The sequence below is a fragment of the Entelurus aequoreus genome, linkage group LG07, assembly GCF_033978785.1.
Source record: "Entelurus aequoreus isolate RoL-2023_Sb linkage group LG07, RoL_Eaeq_v1.1, whole genome shotgun sequence".
Classification (NCBI taxonomy): domain Eukaryota; kingdom Metazoa; phylum Chordata; class Actinopteri; order Syngnathiformes; family Syngnathidae; genus Entelurus; species Entelurus aequoreus.
This window is the reverse complement of record NC_084737.1, coordinates 15,788,392-15,805,891: the sequence shown is the minus strand read 5'-3', so window position 1 is coordinate 15,805,891 and position 17,500 is coordinate 15,788,392. Positions and strand designations below refer to the sequence as shown.

Genomic DNA, 17,500 nt, shown 5'->3' with positions numbered 1-17,500 from the left:
AACTTCTATTTCCCCCTTTTTTTTACCTGACTTTTACCTTCTATATTCCTTCTTTTACCTTTTATTTAGCTTATTTTACCTTCTATTTAACTTATTTTGCCTTCTACATTCCTCCGTTTACCTTTTATTTGCTACTTCTAACTTCTATTTCCTCTTTTTTTTTATTTCTATATTCCCTTTACCTTTTATTTAGGTTCTTTTACCTTCTATTTAACTTATTTTACCTTCTATATCCCTTCTTTTACCTTCTATTTAAGTTATTTTACCGTCTATATTCCTCCGTTTACCTTTTATTTACTACTTCGAACTTCTATTTCCTCTTTTTTTTTACCTGACTTTTACCTTCTATATTCCTTCTTCTACCTTTTATGTAGGTTCTTTTACCTTCTATTTAACTTATTTTACCATCTATATCCCTTCGTTTACCTTCTATTTTAAGTATTTTACTTTCTATATTCCTCCGTTTACCTTTTATTTACTACTTCTAACTTCTATTTCCCCCCTTTTTTTTACCTTCTATATTCCTTCTTTTACCTTTGTTTTGACCTTATTTGACCTGAAATCCACATTTATTACCTGCTTTTACCATCGTTTACCTTCTATTCAACTTGTTCCACCTTCTTTTTCTGGATTTGATCAAATTCCTATTAGGTACACTAATTAAATGATTCATCCAAGCAACATAATATGAATCAAAGTTGATTAACGGTTGCAGTCCCAGTATGTGAAGTGAAAGCGGTCACCATCGTCATGGCGTTGACTTGTGTGCATGAAAACGGTAAGTTGAAGCAGAAAACAGTTTTAAGCGTTTATCGTTGACATATAAAACGACAGTAATGTCGTCAAAGGTCCCATATTACATACCAAAATGACATTTTTAATGATAAAATAAAATAAATAAATAACCGTTTTGCATCTTTAAAACATTTCTTTTAAAAGGCTAACTTTATAAAACTTGGCTCGGAATTATTTATTTGTAGTATTTTTTTTTTTTTAATTCATAGAATCCCTCTAGTGTGTATGGAATAAGACATTTGCATGATTGCACACATTTTCTTCCTGACGGCCAAGTTGGTCTCATTTGATGCAAAAAAAACTCATATTTGTGATATACTGTAGTCCTAATATATAACAATACATTTAAATACCTCATATTTGTGATATACTGTAGTCCTAATATATAATAATACATTTAAATACGTCATATTTGTGATATACTGTAGTCCTAATATATAATAATACATTTAAATACGTCATATTTGTGATATACTGTAGTCCTAATATACAAAACCCAAAAGCAGTGAAGTTGTCACGTTGTGTAAATGGTAAATAAAAACAGAATACAATGATTTGCAAATCCTTTTCAACTTATATTCAATTGAATAGACTGCAAAGACAAGATATTTAATGTTCACACTGAGAAACTTCTTTTTTTTGGTGCAAATAATCATGAACTTAGAATTTAATGGCAGCAACACATTGCCAAAAAAGTTGTCACAGGGGCATTTTTACCACTGTGTTACATGGCCTTTCCTTTTAACAACACTCAGTAAACGTTTGGGAACTGAGGAGACACATTTTTGAAGCTTCTCAGGTGGAATCCTTTCCCATTCTTGCTTGATGTACAGCTTAAGTTGTTCAACAGTCCGGGGGTCTCCGTTGTGGTATTTTAGGCTTCATAATGCACCACACATTTTCAATGGGAGACAGGTCTGGACTACAGGCAGGCCAGTCTAGTACCTGCACTCTTTTACTACGAAGCCACGCTGTTGTAACACCTGGCTTGGCATTGTCTTGCTGAAATAAGCAGGGGCGTCCATGATAACGTTGCTTGGATGGCAACATATGTTGCTCCAAAGCCTGTATGTACCTTTCAGCAGTAATGGTGCCTTCACAGATGTGTAAGTTACCCATGTCTTGGGCACTAATACACCCCCATACCATCACAGATGCTGGCTTTTCAATTTTGCGCCTAGAACAATCCGGATGGTTCTTTTCCTCTTTGGTCCGGAGGACACAATGTCCACAGTTTCCAAAAACAATCTGAAATGTGGACTCGTCAGACCACAGAACACTTTTCCAATTTGCATCAGTCCACTTTAGATGAACTCGAGCCCAGCGAAGCGTTTCTGGGTGTTGTTGATAAATGGCTTTGGCTTTGCATGGTAGAGTTTTAACTTGCACTTACAGATGTAGCAACCAACTGTAGTTACTGGCAGTGGTCTTCTGAAGTGTTCCTGAGCCCATGTGGTGATATCCTTTACACACTGATGTTGCTTTTTGATGCAGTACCGCCTGAGGAATCGAAGGTCATGGGCATTCAATGTTACGTGCAGTGATTTCTCCAGATTCTCTGAACCTTTTGATGATATTACAGACCGTAGATGGTGAAATCCCTTAAATTCCTTGCTCAGGCATTTGTTGACAAAGTGGTGACCCTCGCCCCATCCTTGTTTGTGAATGACTGAGCATTTCATGGAATCTGCTTTTATACCCAATCATGGCACCCACCTGTTCCCAATTAGCCTGTTCACCTGTGGAATGTTCCAAATAAGTGTTTGGTGAGCATTCCTCAACTTTCTCAATCTTTTTTGCCACTTGTGCCAGCTTTTTTGAAACATGTCGCAGGCATCAAATTCCAAATGAGCTAATATTTGCAAAAAATAACAAAGTTTACCAGTGTGAACATTAAATGTCTTGTCTTTGCAGTCTATTCAATTGAATATAAGTTAAAAAGGATTTGCAAATCATTGTATTCTCTTTTTATTTACCATTTACACAACGTGACAACTTCACTGCTTTTGGGTTTTGTAGATTAAAAACACTTCAGGTGGATGAAAAATACTGCAATAAAACAAACAAACCTTGTTTTACTTTCTGTATTCCTTTTTTAAACATTTGATTGAACTTATTTTACCTTCTATATTCCTTCTTTTACCTTCTATTTAGCTTCTTTGACCTTCTATGTAACTTCTTTTACCGTCTATATTCCTCCGTTTACCTTTTATTTACTACTTCTAACTACTATTTCCCCTTTTTTTACCTGACTTTTACCTTCTATATTCCTTCTTTTACCTTTTTTTTTAAGCTTCTTTACCTTCTATTTAACTTATTTTACCTTCTATACTCCTTCGTTTACCTTTTATTTACTACTTCTAACTTCTATTTTCCCCTTTTTTACCTGACTTTTACCTTCTATATTCTTTCTTTTACCTTTTATTTAGCTTCTTTTACCTTCTATTTAACTTATTTTACCTTCTATATTCCTCCATTTACCTTTTACTTAATACTTTTAACTTCTATTTCCCCTTTTATTACCTGACTTTTACCTTCTATATTCCTTCTTTAACCTTCTATTTAACTTATTTTACCTTCTATATTCCTTCTTTTACCTTTTATTTAGCTTCTTTGACCTTCTATTTAACTTCTTTAACCTTCTATATTCCTCTGTTTACCTTTTATTTACTACTTCTAACTTCTATTTCCCGTTTTATTACCTGACTTTTACCTTCTATATTCCTTCTTTTACTTTCTTTAACCTTCCATTTACATTATTTTACCTTTTATAGTCCTTCTTTTACCTTTTATTTAGCATCTTTGACACTCTATTTAACTTTTTACCTTCTATATTCTTTGTTTACCTTTTATTTATTACTTCTAACTTCTTTTTCCCCTTTTTCTACTTGACTTTTACCTTCTATATTCCTTCTTTTACCCTTTATTTAGCTTCTTTACCTTCTATTTAACTTATTTTACCTTCCATATTCTTCCGTTTACCTTTTATGTACTAATTCTAACTTCTATGTCCCCCTTTTTTTTTGTACCTTATTTTACCTTCTATATTCCTTCTTTTACCTTTTATTTAGCATCTTTGACACTCTATTTAACTTATTTTACCTTCTATATTCCTTCGTTTACCTTTTATTTATTACTTCTGACTTCATTTTCCCCTCTTATACTTGACTTTTACCTTCTATATTCCTTCTTTTACCTTTTATTTAGCTTCTTTACCTTCTACTGAACTTATTTTACCTTCTATATTCCTTCTTTTACCTTTTGTTTAGCTTAGTTTACCTTCTATAATTCTTCGTTTACCTTTTATTTACTACTTCTAACTTCTGTTTCCCCGTTTTAACCTGACTTTTGCCTTCAATATTCCTTCTTTTACCTTTTATTTAGGTTATTTTACCTTCTATTGACCTTATTTTACCTTTTATATTCCTTGTTTTACCTTTTTTTTTTTTTGCTTCTTTACCTTCCATTTAACTTATTTTAACATTTTTACTCCTTCGTTTACCTTTTATTTACTACTTCTAACTTCTATTTTCCCCTTTTTTACCTGACTTTTACCTGCTATTCCTTCTTTTACCTTTTATTTAGCTTCTTTTACCTTCTATTTAACTTATTTTAACTTCTATATTCCTTGGTTTACCTTTTATTTATTACTTCTAACTTCTTTTTCCCCTTTTTCTACTTCACTTTTACCTTTTGTATTCCTTCTTTTACCCTTTATTTAGCTTCTTTACCTTCTACTGAACTTATTTTACCTTCTATATTACTTCTTTTATCTTTTATTTAGCTTATTTTACCTTCTATAGTTCTCCGTTTACCTTTTATTTACTACTTCTAACTTCTATTTTTACCTGAGTTTTACAATCCATATTCCTTCTTTTACCTTTGTTTTCACTTTATTACCTGCTTTTACCATCGTTTACCTTCTATTCAACTTGTTCCACCTTCTTTTTACGGATTTTTTATCAGATTCTTACTGGTTACATTAATTAAACGACTAACGGAAGCAACATAATACGAATCAAAGTTGTTTTTTTTCCTAATCAAATAAGTCGATTAACCGTTTGAGTCCCGGTATATGAAGTGAAACCGGTCGCCGTCGTCATGGAAACATTGACCCGCGCGTGTGAAAACGGTGAGTGTACAAAAGCGCATGCTGCATTACCAAGCGCCATATGTTGGGGGTGGTAATAAAAGGAAATAGCGCCCCCTATGAACATAACAAGTATACTGCGAGAGTAAACGTTAATGGAGTGCATGTAAACGTACTGACGCTGATATGTTTAGAGGGGTAAGACACACAGACAGACAGACAGACAGACAGACACACACACAGACAGACAGACAGACAGACAGACAGACAGACAGAGGTGTGTGTGTCGCTCACACACTGTTGGGGTTGTAGCACAGCATGTTGAGCTGCAGGTTGTCCTCCCAGTGTCTGAGGATGATGAAGAGCTGGTTGGCGGCGGCCTTCACCGACGCCACGTCTCGGCCTTCCGGTACGTCCTGGTCGTCCAGCCACATGCTGGCCTTGGCGGCCAACAGCTCCCACTCGATGAAGTAGCTGGCGGAGCTGTGCTCCAGCCAGGCCAGGGCCACCGCCGTCGCCCACACCAGGCACTCCGGGTCCAGCGCCCCGCCGTGGGCCGCCTCCGCAGCGTCCGCGCACGCCGGCGGGTCACACGGCTCATCTTCGGCGCTCTCTGTGCGGCGGCCCAGGCTGCTGCGGTGGCTGCTGAAGGGGGAGCGCCACTTCAGCTTGTCCATGGGCACGTTGATGGCGTCGCACAGGGCGGCGTCCAGCGGGAAGGCGCCGCACGCCAGCTGCAGCGACACCTGTGACAGCACCACAACATCCATTTTCTACTCTGTTTCCCACAAACTTGAAATACGCCAATATTGGCAGTACTCCTTCAGGCCACTGGGGGGAGTTGATGAGATGCCATACCAAATAAACGCTATTAATAATCACAATAATACAAAGTATAGGAATAATGAAAAGTATGACGATATTATTACGATAGGTATAATGATACAAAATAATAATAGTAATAATAATAACAACTTCAAAAATGTTGATGGGCCTGTTATCTGTTGCAAAAGCAGCTCAAAAGGTTAACAGGCTAATGTTAGCATGTTAGTAAGCTAACGTTACCATGCTAAAAGTTAGCTTGTGTCACATACCAAGTTATATGACTCTAAGATGTAAGGCTGGGGATTTAGAGTAAAAAGTGTAAAATTTGGTAGAAAAGCTAACGTTAGCATGCTAACATTAGCATGCTAACAGAGCAACAAGTGTCACATACCAGGTTAAATGACTGTAGGGTAAACGGTTGCAAAACCAGCTTAAAATGTTAGCAAGCTAATTTTAGCATGTTAGTAAGCTAACGTTACCATGCTAAAAGTTAGCTTGTGTCACATACCAAGTTGTATGACTCTAAGATGTAAGGCTGGGGATGTAGAGTAAAAAGTGTAAAATTTGGTAGAAAAGCTAACGTTGGCATGCTAACATTAGCATGCTAACAGAGTAACAAGTGTCACATACCAGGTTAAATGACTGTAGGGTAAACGGTTGCAAAACCAGCTTAAAATGTTAGCAAGCTAATTTTAGCATGTTAGTAAGCTAACGTTACCATGCTAAAAGTTAGCTTGTGTCACATACCAAGTTGTATGACTCTAAGGTGTAAGGCTGGGGATTTAGAGTAAAAAGTGTAATATTTGGTAGAAAAGTTAGCACTTTTAATGTTAGCATGCTAACATTAGCATGCTAACAGTTAACAAGTGTCACATATGACTGTAGGGTAAACGGTTGCAAAATTAGCTCAAAAAGCTAGCACTTTAATAGTAGCATGCTAGCATGCGAATGTTAACATGTTAACAGTTAGCTTGTGTCACATACCAAGTTGTATGACTCTAAGATGTAAGGCTGGGGATTTAGAGTAAAAAGTGTAAAATTTGGTAGAAAAGCTAACGTTAATGGGTTCCCACTTCTCTGTGAGCGCTTTGAGTATCTAACAATAGAAAAAGCGCGATATAAATCTAATCCATTATTATTTATTATTAACGTTACCATGCTAAAAGTTAGCTTGTGTCACATACCAAGTTATATGACTCTAAGATGTAAGGCTGGGGATTTAGAGTAAAAAGTGTAAAATTTGGTAGAAAAGCTAACGTTAGCATGCTAACATTAGCATGCTAACATTAGCATGCTAACAGATTAACAAGTGTCACATACCAGGTTAAATGACTGTAGGGTAAACGGTTGCAAAACCAGCTTAAAAGGTTAGCAAGCTAATTTTAGCATGTTAGTAAGCTAATGTTACCATGCTAAAAGTTAGCTTGTGTCACATACCAAGTTGTATGACTCTAAGATGTAAGGCTGGGGATTTAGAGTAAAAAGTGTAAAATTTGGTAGAAAAGCTAACGTTAATGGGTTCCCACTTCTCTGTGAGCGCTTTGAGTATCTAACAATAGAAAGAGCGCGATATAAATCTAATCCATTATTATTTATTATTAACGTTGCCATGCTAAAAGTTAGCTTGTGTCACATACCAAGTTATATGACTCTAAGATGTAAGGCTGGGGATTTAGAGTAAAAAGTGTAAAATTTGGTAGAAAAGCTAATGTTAGCATGCTAACATTAACATGCTAACATTAGCATGCTAACAGAGAAACAAGTGTCACATACCAGGTTAAATGACTGTAGGGTAAACGGTTGCAAAACCAGCTTAAAAGGTTAGCAAGCTAATTTTAGCATGTTAGTAAGCTAACGTTACCATGCTAAAAGTTAGCTTGTGTCACATACCAAGTTGTATGACTCTAAGGTGTAAGGCTGGGGATTTAGAGTAAAAAGTGTAATATTTGGTAGAAAAGTTAGCACTTTTAATGTTAGCATGCTAACATTAGCATGCTAACAGTTAACAAGTGTCACATATGACTGTAGGGTAAACGGTTGCAAAATTAGCTCAAAAAGCTAGCACTTTAATAGTAGCATGCTAGCATGCGAATGTTAACATGTTAACAGTTAGCTTGTGTCACATACCAAGTTGTATGACTCTAAGATGTAAGGCTGGGGATTTAGAGTAAAAAGTGTAAAATTTGGTAGAAAAGCTAACGTTAATGGGTTCCCACTTCTCTGTGAGCGCTTTGAGTATCTAACAATAGAAAAAGCGCGATATAAATCTAATCCATTATTATTTATTATTAACGTTACCATGCTAAAAGTTAGCTTGTGTCACATACCAAGTTATATGACTCTAAGATGTAAGGCTGGGGATTTAGAGTAAAAAGTGTAAAATTTGGTAGAAAAGCTAACGTTAGCATGCTAACGTTAGCATGCTAACATTAGCATGCTAACAGATTAACAAGTGTCACATATCAGGTTAAATGACTGTAGGGTAAACGGTTGCAAAACCAGCTTAAAAGGTTAGCAAGCTAATTTTAGCATGTTAGTAAGCTAACGTTACCATGCTAAAAGTTAGCTTGTGTCACATACCAAGTTGTATGACTCTAAGGTGTAAGGCTGGGGAATTAGAGTAAAAAGTGTAATATTTGGTAGAAAAGTTAGCACTTTAATGTTAGCATGCTAACAGAGTAACAAGTGTCACATACCAGGTTAAATGACTGTAGGGTAAACGGTTGCAAAATTAGCTGGAAAAAGCTTGCACTTTAATGTTAGCATGCTAACATTAACATGCTAACGGTTAGCATGTGTCAAATACCAGGTTATATGACTGTAAGGTGTATGGGTGTGGAATTAAACAAAAAAGTATAACATTTGAAAAAAAAATTGCACTTTATTGTTAGCGTGCTAGCATGCTAACGTTAGCACACTAACAGTTAACAAGTGTCACATACCAAGTTATATGACTCTGGGGTAAACGAATTAGCTCAAAAAGCTAGCACTTTAATGTTAGGATGCTAGCATGCTAACGGTTAGCATGTGTCAAATACCAGGTTATATGACTCTAAGGTGTAAGGCTGGGGAATGGCTAATGTTAGCATGTTAGTAAGCTAACATTGCCATGCTAAAAGTTAGCTTGTGTCACATACCAAGTTATATGACTCTAAGATGTAAGGCTGGGGATTTGGAGTAAAAAGTGTAAAATTTGGTAGAAAAGCTAATGTTAGCATGCTAACATTAACATGCTAACATTAGCATGCTAACAGAGTAACAAGTGTCACATACCAGGTTAAATGACTGTAGGGTAAACGGTTGCAAAACCAGCTTAAAAGGTTAGCAAGCTAATTTTAGCATGTTAGTAAGCTAATGTTACCATGCTAAAAGTTAGCTTGTGTCACATACCAAGTTGTATGACTCTAAGATGTAAGGCTGGGGATTTAGAGTAAAAAGTGTAAAATTTGGTAGAAAAGCTAACGTTAATGGGTTCCCACTTCTTGTGAGCGCTTTGAGTATCTAACAATAGAAAAAGCGCGATATAAATCTAATCCATTATTATTTATTATTAACGTTGCCATGCTAAAAGTTAGCTTGTGTCACATACCAAGTTATATGACTCTAAGATGTAAGGCTGGGGATTTAGAGTAAAAAGTGTAAAATTTGGTAGAAAAGCTAACGTTAGCATGCTAACATTAGCATGCTAACATTAGCATGCTAACAGATTAACAAGTGTCACATATCAGGTTAAATGACTGTAGGGTAAACGGTTGCAAAACCAGCTTAAAAGGTTAGCAAGCTAATTTTAGCATGTTAGTAAGCTAATGTTACCATGCTAAAAGTTAGCTTGTGTCACATACCAAGTTGTATGACTCTAAGGTGTAAAGCTGGGGAATTAGAGTAAAAAGTGTAATATTTGGTAGAAAAGTTAGCACTTTAATGTTAGCATGCTAACAGAGTAACAAGTGTCACATACCAGGTTAAATGACTGTAGGGTAAACGGTTGCAAAATTAGCTGGAAAAAGCTTGCACTTTAATGGTAGCATGCTAGCATGCCAACGTTAACATGCTAACAGTTAGCTTGTTTCACATACCAAGTTATATGACTCCAAGGTGTAAGGCTGGGGAATTAGAGTAAAAAGTGTAAAATTTGGTAGAAAAGTTAGCACTTTTAATGTTAGCATGCTAACATTAGCATGCTAACAGTTAACAAGTGTCACATATGACTGTAGGGTAAACGGTTGCAAAATTAGCTCAAAAAGCTAGCACTTTAATAGTAGCATGCTAGCATGCGAATGTTAACATGTTAACAGTTAGCTTGTGTCACATACCAAGTTATATGACTCTAAGGTGTAAAGCTGGGGAATTAGAGTAAAAAGTGTAATATTTGGTAGAAAAGTTAGCACTTTAATGTTAGCATGCTAACAGAGTAACAAGTGTCACATACCAGGTTAAATGACTGTAGGGTAAACGGTTGCAAAATTAGCTGGAAAAAGCTTGCACTTTAATGTTAGCATGCTAACATTAACATGCTAACGGTTAGCATGTGTCAAATACCAGGTTATATGACTATAAGGTGTATGGGTGTGGAATTAAACAAAAAAGTATAACATTTGAAAAAAAAATTGCACTTTATTGTTAGCGTGCTAGCATGCTAACGTTAGCACACTAACAGTTAACAAGTGTCACATACCAAGTTATATGACTCTGGGGTAAACGAATTAGCTCAAAAAGCTAGCACTTTAATGTTAGGATGCTAGCATGCTAACGGTTAGCATGTGTCAAATACCAGGTTATATGACTCTAAGGTGTAAGGCTGGGGAATTAGAGTAAAAAGTGTCAAATTTGGTAGAAAAGTTAGCACTTTAATGTTAGCATGCTAACAGAGTATCAAGTGTCACATACCAGGTTATATGACTGTAGGGTAAACGGTTGCAAAATCAGCTCAAAAAGCTAGCATTTCAATGTTAGCATGCTAACAAGTTAAATGACTCTAAGGTGTAAGGCTGGGGAATTAGAGTTAAAAGTGTAACATTTTGTAGAAAAATGAGCACTTTAGCATGCTAATTAAAGTGCTAACATCTAAAAAAAGTGTAACATGAAAAAGAAAAAAAGCACTTTATTGTTAGCGTGTAAACAAGTGTCACGGTTGCAAAATTAGCTGGAAAAAGCTAGCACTTTAATGTTAGCATGCTAACATTAACATGCTAACGGTTAGCATGTGTCAAATAAGTAAGGTGTATGGGTGGGGAATTAAACAAAAAAGGGCAGGAAATGGAACGTTTTTGAGTCCTAAAGCGACTGTTAGGGTTAGGGTTAGAGTTATATAACATTTTTTGATGGCTCTGGAACTGATTAAGTTAATTTCTATGACTAAACCTGAGCTCATTATGGGCACTGAAGTTATTCCTTTTACGTTTTATCACCCGCTTCTTTTTACACCGCCCACAGTCTGACCTTGTAACGGTTAAATGACATTTCTACAGTTAAAAAACCTTTAAAGGACGTTTTCTTTTTTTGAATGTTGACGGAAAAAACAAATTAGGAATCCTTCCGATTATGAAAGCAGAGGACGAGACATACCAGAGGAATGTAGTCCTTGTTCTCGTTCTCGCCCTCGCCCATGGACTCCGCCGACTTGCTGTGGGACCGGCTCATGAACCCTCTGGCGGCCCTGGTCAGGAGGCGAGTCCTGCTCAGTGCCAACCTGGCCCCGGGACACGCAGGTCAGCAACACGTCTGCACGCTCACACGTCTCTACGTGTCACTCTAACACCCACCTGGCAGAAAAAAGACCCTCCGCCGATTTCTGAGACTGGTCTGACGTCACCGATGGACTCCTTTGGGTCACTGAGAGGAAAAGAAAACTCTTTCTGGCATTTTTCATTGATGTCATACAAACCCCGTTTCCATATGAGTTGGGAAATGGTGTTAGATGTAAATATAAACGGAATACAATGATTTGCAAATCATTTTCAACCCATATTCAGTTGAATATGCTACAAAGACAACATATTTGATGTTCAAACTCATAAACTTTTTTTTTTTTTTTTTTGCAAATAATCATTAACTTTAGAATTTGATGCCAGCAACACGTGACAAAGAAGTTGGGAAAGGTGGCAATAAATACTGATAAAGTTGAGGAATGCTCATCAAACACACAGGTGAACAGGCAAATTGGGAACAGGTGGGTGCCATGATTGGGTATAAAAGTTCACCAACAAGGATGGGGCGAGGGTCACCACTTTGTCAACAAATGCCTGAGCAAATTGTTGAAGAACAACATTTCTCAACCAGCTTTTGCAAGGAATTGAGGGATTTCACCATCTACGCTCCGTAATATCATCAAAAAGGTTAAAAGAATCTGAAGAAATCACCAAAAACCAACATTGAATGCCATAGACCAGGGGTGTCAAACTCATTTTAGATCGGGGGCCACAAGGAGATAAAATCTACTCCCAGTGGGCCGGACAGGTAAAATCACGGCACGATAACTTAAAAATAAAGACAACTTCAGATTGTTTTCTTTGTTTAAAAAATAGAACAAGCACATTCTAAAATTTGTACAAATCATAATGTTGTTGTTGTTTTTTTTTTACAATTACCTGTTGCGGTTAATAGTATACATACTTTATTTGTCGTTATTTATAGTTTCTGAATAAATTATGTCAGTCAACTCATTGGTGTCAATTTTCAATCTATCAAGATAAAAAAATAATATCAAAATCTAATTACCCTATGTTATTTGTGTAGTTGGATCATTTTCCTCGACTGATGTACTAACATCATGTGGTTTATTTTGTACATATATAGCATAATCTACAAAGATACAAATAATTGCTATTGCGACATCCAGTGGACACATTTAGTACAGCAGTTTCTTTCATTCAAAAATGTCAGGTTATTTTTTATACTTAGCAAACTCCTCCCGCGGGCCGGATAAAACCTGTTCGTGGGCCTGATCCGGCCCTCGGGCCGCACGTTTGACACCCCTGCCATAGACCTTCGATCCCTCAGGCTGTACTGCATCAAAAAGCGACGTCAGTGTGTAAAGGATATCCCCACATGGGCTCAGGAACACTTCAGAAAACCACTGTCAGTAACTACAGTTGGTCGCTACATCTGTAAGTGCAAGTTAAAACTCTACCATGCAAAGCCAAAGCCATTTATCAACAACACCCAGAAACGCCACCGGCTTCGCTGGGCCCCAGCTCATCTAAAATGGACTATTACAAAGTGGAAAAGTATTCTGTGGTCTGACGAGTCCACATATAAAATTGTTTTTGAAAACTGTGGACGTCAAAGACAAAGAGGAAAAGAACCTTCCGGATTGTTCTAGGCGCAAAGTGTAAAAGCCAGCATCTGTGATGGTATGGGGGTGTATTAGTGCCCAAGGCATGGGTAACTTACACATCTGTGAAGGCACCATTAATGCTGAAAGGTACATACAGGTTTTGGAGCAACATATGTTGCCATCCAAGCAACGCTATCATGGACGCCCCTGCTTATTTCAGCAAGACAATGCCAAGCCACGTGTTACATCAACGTGGCTTCATAGTAAAAGAGTGCGGGTACTAGACTGGCCTGCCTGTAGTCCAGACCTGTCTCCCATTGAAAATGTGTGGCGCATTATGAAGCCTAAAATAGCACAACGGAGACCCCCGGACTGTTGAACAACTTAAGCTGTACATCAAGCAAGAATGGGAAAGAATTCCACTTCAAAAATGTGTCTCCTCAGTTAAAGTTAAAGTAAAGTTAAAGTACCAATGATTGTCACACACACACACTAGGTGTGGGGAAATTTGTCCTCTGCATTTGACCCATCCCCTTGATCACCCCCTGGGAGGTGAGGGGAGCAGTGGGCAGCAGCGTAGCCGCGCCCGGGAATCATTTTTGGTGATTTAACCCCCAATTCCAACCCTTGATGCTGAGTGCCAAGCAGGGAGGTAATGGGTCCCATTTTTATAGTCTTTGGTATGACCCGGCCGGGATTTGAACTCACAACCTACCGATCTCAGGGCGGACACTCTAACCACTAGGCCACTGAGTAGGTTGTAGTGTTGTTAAAAGGAAAGGCCATGTAACACAGTGGTAAAAAAATGCCCCTGTGACAACTTTTTTGCAATGTGTTGCTGCCATTAAATTCTAAATTCATGATTATTTGCACCAATTTTTTTTGGTACATACCTTCTGTAAAACTGCATCTCTCCCAGCCGGACGAGGACGGCGTGCTGCAGGGAGAGACGGCGTCGTCCACACCTGACACGAGAATGCAGAGTGTTTTTATTCTGCCATGCAGAGAGGCAACACTGACTACAATAAAAGGGAGGACGTCCAAAACAACATACTGTTATGCGTGGCGGCGTCCTCCGCGTCCTCCGACACGCCGCCAGACTGCGAGCGGCCCAGTCCCACCGAGTAAGCCCGGTTCTTCCTGCTCCCCGAATTGGAGCGCGAGCCTCTTTTAAAGCCGTCGCCTAAAAAGTGAGAAATTACAAACATGTTTGTCATATTTATAAAAAATAAAATTAGACAGCCCTATTAGCTTCACTTCTTTTCAATTGTACAATTTGTTTTTACACTTAAACAGCAATAAAGTATGTTCAAATGGTCCGTAAAAAAAAAAAAAAAAAACAGGCTTTGCTACACATCTCAAAAAGCAGCAACATTTTGTTCACGCAGTGAAAGTTCGAATGTTACTCAAAACATTGTGCACAACTAGCAAATATGCTAACTGTACACCCATACTCGCCAACCCTCCCGATTTTCTCGGGAAACTCCCGAATTTCAGTGCCCCTCCCAAAAATCTCCCGGGGCAACCATTCTCCCGAATTTCTCCCGTCGTCACATCCGCTTTTCCTCCATACAAACAGCGTGCCGGTCAAGTCACATAATATATGCGGCTTTTACACACACATAAGTGAATGCAAGGCATACTTGATCAACAGCCATACAGGTCACACTGAGGGTGGCCGTATAAACAACTTTAACACTGTTCCAAATATGCGCCACACTGTGAACCCACACCAAACAAGAACGGCACACACATTTCGGGAGAACATCTGCACCGTAACACAACATAAACACAACAGAACTAATACCCAGAACCCCTTGCAGCACTAACTCTTCCGGGACGCTACAATATACACCCACGCTACCACCAAACACCACCAGAATTAGAGACATTACAAGTCAAAGTGATGAAGCTTAATGTTACGCTCATGACTTGGTGTAACTAAACATTACCCTACAAGATGAAGGCAATTGCATTTTATTGATATTTGAAATGTCTTCAATGTTTATAAATGAATATTTAAATATACTAAATGTCAAAAAGGGAATAAATATTCAAAATAAGATCATTAAATGAAATCTAGTTTGGTTACGCCATCATGAGCGCAACACAAGGTTGTAAAAGTTTCAACTACAATTCTAAATAAGATGTCAAAAGCAAACTGAAATCAAATACACACAGCTTAAAGATTGATCAATACCTATTTAAATGTAGTAATACATGAATATGATGATTTATCAAAATATAAAAGAAATATACCTGAACAGAACGCTCATGATGGTTACACCAAAAAGTAACGCTATGTATCGCGTTTTTCCAAGTTTTTGGGGCATTTTTATGCTATTTCCAAGCATCTCCTTTTTATTATCGTTGATTTTAAATGGTCAAACTAATGCATATAACATATGCATGCCCTAGTAAACAAACAAAAAGTCATATTTATTTTGATTGTTACATTTTGAAGTACATTTGTGCAGGTGGGTGCGAATGTACCCATTACCAGAGCTGTACACCTATGATATAACCTATGATACGTACAAACCCCGTTTCCATATGAGTCGGGAAATGGTGTTGGATGTAAATATAAACGGAATACAATGATTTGCAAATCCTTTTCAACCCATATTCAGTTGAATGCACTACAAAGACAAGATATTTGATGTTCAAACTCATAAACTTTATTTTTTTTTTGCAAATAATAATTAACTTAGAATTTGATGCCAGCAACACGTGACAAAGAAGTTGGGAACGGGCATGTTCACCACTGTGTTACATGGCCTTTCCTTTTAACAACACTCAGTAAACGTTTGGGAACTGAGGAGACACATTTTTGAAGCTTCTCAGGTGGAATTCTTTCCCATTCTTGCTTGATGTACAGCTTAAGTTGTTCAACAGTCCGGGGGTCTCCGTTGTGGTATTTTACTCTTTTACAATGAAGCCACGTTGATGTAACACGTGGCTTGGCATTGTCTTGCTGAAATAAGCAGGGGCGTCCATGGTAACGTTGCTTGGATGGCAACATATGTTGCTCCAAAACCTGTATGTACCTTTCAGCATTAATGGCGCCTTCACAGATGTGTAAGTTACCCATGTCTTGGGCACTAATACACCCCCATACCATCACAGATGCTGGCTTTTACACTTTGCGCCTATAACAATCCGGATGGTTCTTTTCCTCTTTGGTCCGGAGGACACGACGTCCACAGTTTCCAAAAACAATTTGAAATGTGGACTCGTCAGACCACAGAACACTTTTCCACTTTGTATCAGTCCATCTTAGATGAGCTCAGGCCCAGCGAAGCCGACGGCGTTTCTGGGTGTTGTTGATAAACGTTTTTTGCCTTGCATAGGAGAGTTTTAACTTGCACTTACTGATGTAGCGACCAACTGTAGTTACTGACAGTGGGTTTCTGAGGTGTTCCTGAGCCTGTGTGGTGATATTCTTTACACACTGATTTCGCTTGTTGATGCAGTACAGCTTGAGGGATCGAAGGTCACGGGCTTAGCTGCTTACGTGCAGTGATTTCTCCAGATTCTCTGAACCCTTTGATGATATTACGGAGCGTAGATGGTGAAATCCCTAAATTCCTTGCAATAGCTGGTTGAGAAAGGTTTTTCTTAAACTGTTCAACAATTTGCTCACGCATTTGTTGACAAAGTGGTGACCCTCGCCCCATCCTTGTTTGTGAATGACTGAGCATTTCATGGAATCTACTTTTATACCCAATCATGGCACCCACCTGTTCCCGATGTGCCTGTTCACCTGTGGGATGTTCCAAATAAGTGTTTGATGAGCATTCCTCAACTTTATCAGTATCTATTGCCACCTTTCCCAACTTCTTTGTCACGTGTTGCTGGCATCAAACTCTAAAGTTAATGATTATTTGCAAAAAAAAATGTTTTTATCAGTGTGAACATCAAATATGTTGTCTTTGTAGCATATTCAACTGACTATGGGTTGAAAATTATTTGCAAATCATTGTATTCCATTTATAGTTACATCTAGCACAATTTCCCAACTCATGTGGAAACGGGGTTTGTATAATGATGTATGATAACTTATGATAAGCTTTGATACCTACCTCAACTTATATCACTTCTGATATCCTTAGATATAACTTACGATACCTGACTTACAACAGCATGATGTTAAAATGTGAGCGTAATGGTAGCACAGTATCAATCATGAAATCAATCAAAGTTTGCTTCTATAGCCCTTAATCACAAATGTCTCAATGGGCTGCAGAAGCCACGACCACACCCTCGACTCAGATCCCAAAACAGGGCAAGAAAAGGTGCAGAGTTAGTGTATAAGATGATAAAAGTACACACACTCTGACCAATTTTAGCTCCCTAAGCACTTGAAAATGTCTACATGACAGTATGAGGACTCGTGTTTGGACGTGAATAGACTATTGCGTGACGTAGTCTGGTCACCTGGGTGGATGTACTCGATGCAGGTGTGCAGGTACTCGTTGGTGTCCAGGTCGACGGGGATGAGGGTGGTGTGTTTG

General features: G+C 38.0%; 1 protein-coding gene across 6 annotated transcripts in view; it reads right to left on the bottom strand.

Annotated features, from left to right (window-relative positions):
• Positions 1–17,500, bottom strand: part of vwa5b1 (von Willebrand factor A domain containing 5B1) — a 94,093-nt gene that overhangs the window by 750 nt on the left and 75,843 nt on the right. For 4 of the 6 annotated variants that reach the window (XM_062052683.1, XM_062052685.1, XM_062052687.1 and 1 more), the window contains 6 exons: positions 17,424–17,500; positions 14,041–14,169; positions 13,880–13,951; positions 11,473–11,542; positions 11,276–11,399; positions 1,416–5,631 (listed from right to left, as the gene is read on the bottom strand). The exon at positions 17,424–17,500 is cut by the window's right edge and continues 61 nt beyond it. In XM_062052683.1, coding sequence (XP_061908667.1) covers positions 5,176–5,631; positions 11,276–11,399; positions 11,473–11,542; positions 13,880–13,951; positions 14,041–14,169; positions 17,424–17,500 — 928 coding nt within the window. In that variant the 3' untranslated portion in view covers positions 1,416–5,175. Of the gene's footprint in view, positions 1–1,415; positions 5,632–11,275; positions 11,400–11,472; positions 11,543–13,879; positions 13,952–14,040; positions 14,170–17,423 lie in introns of those variants that run through there. The other 2 variants (XM_062052686.1, XR_009826720.1) reach the window with 2 other exon arrangements.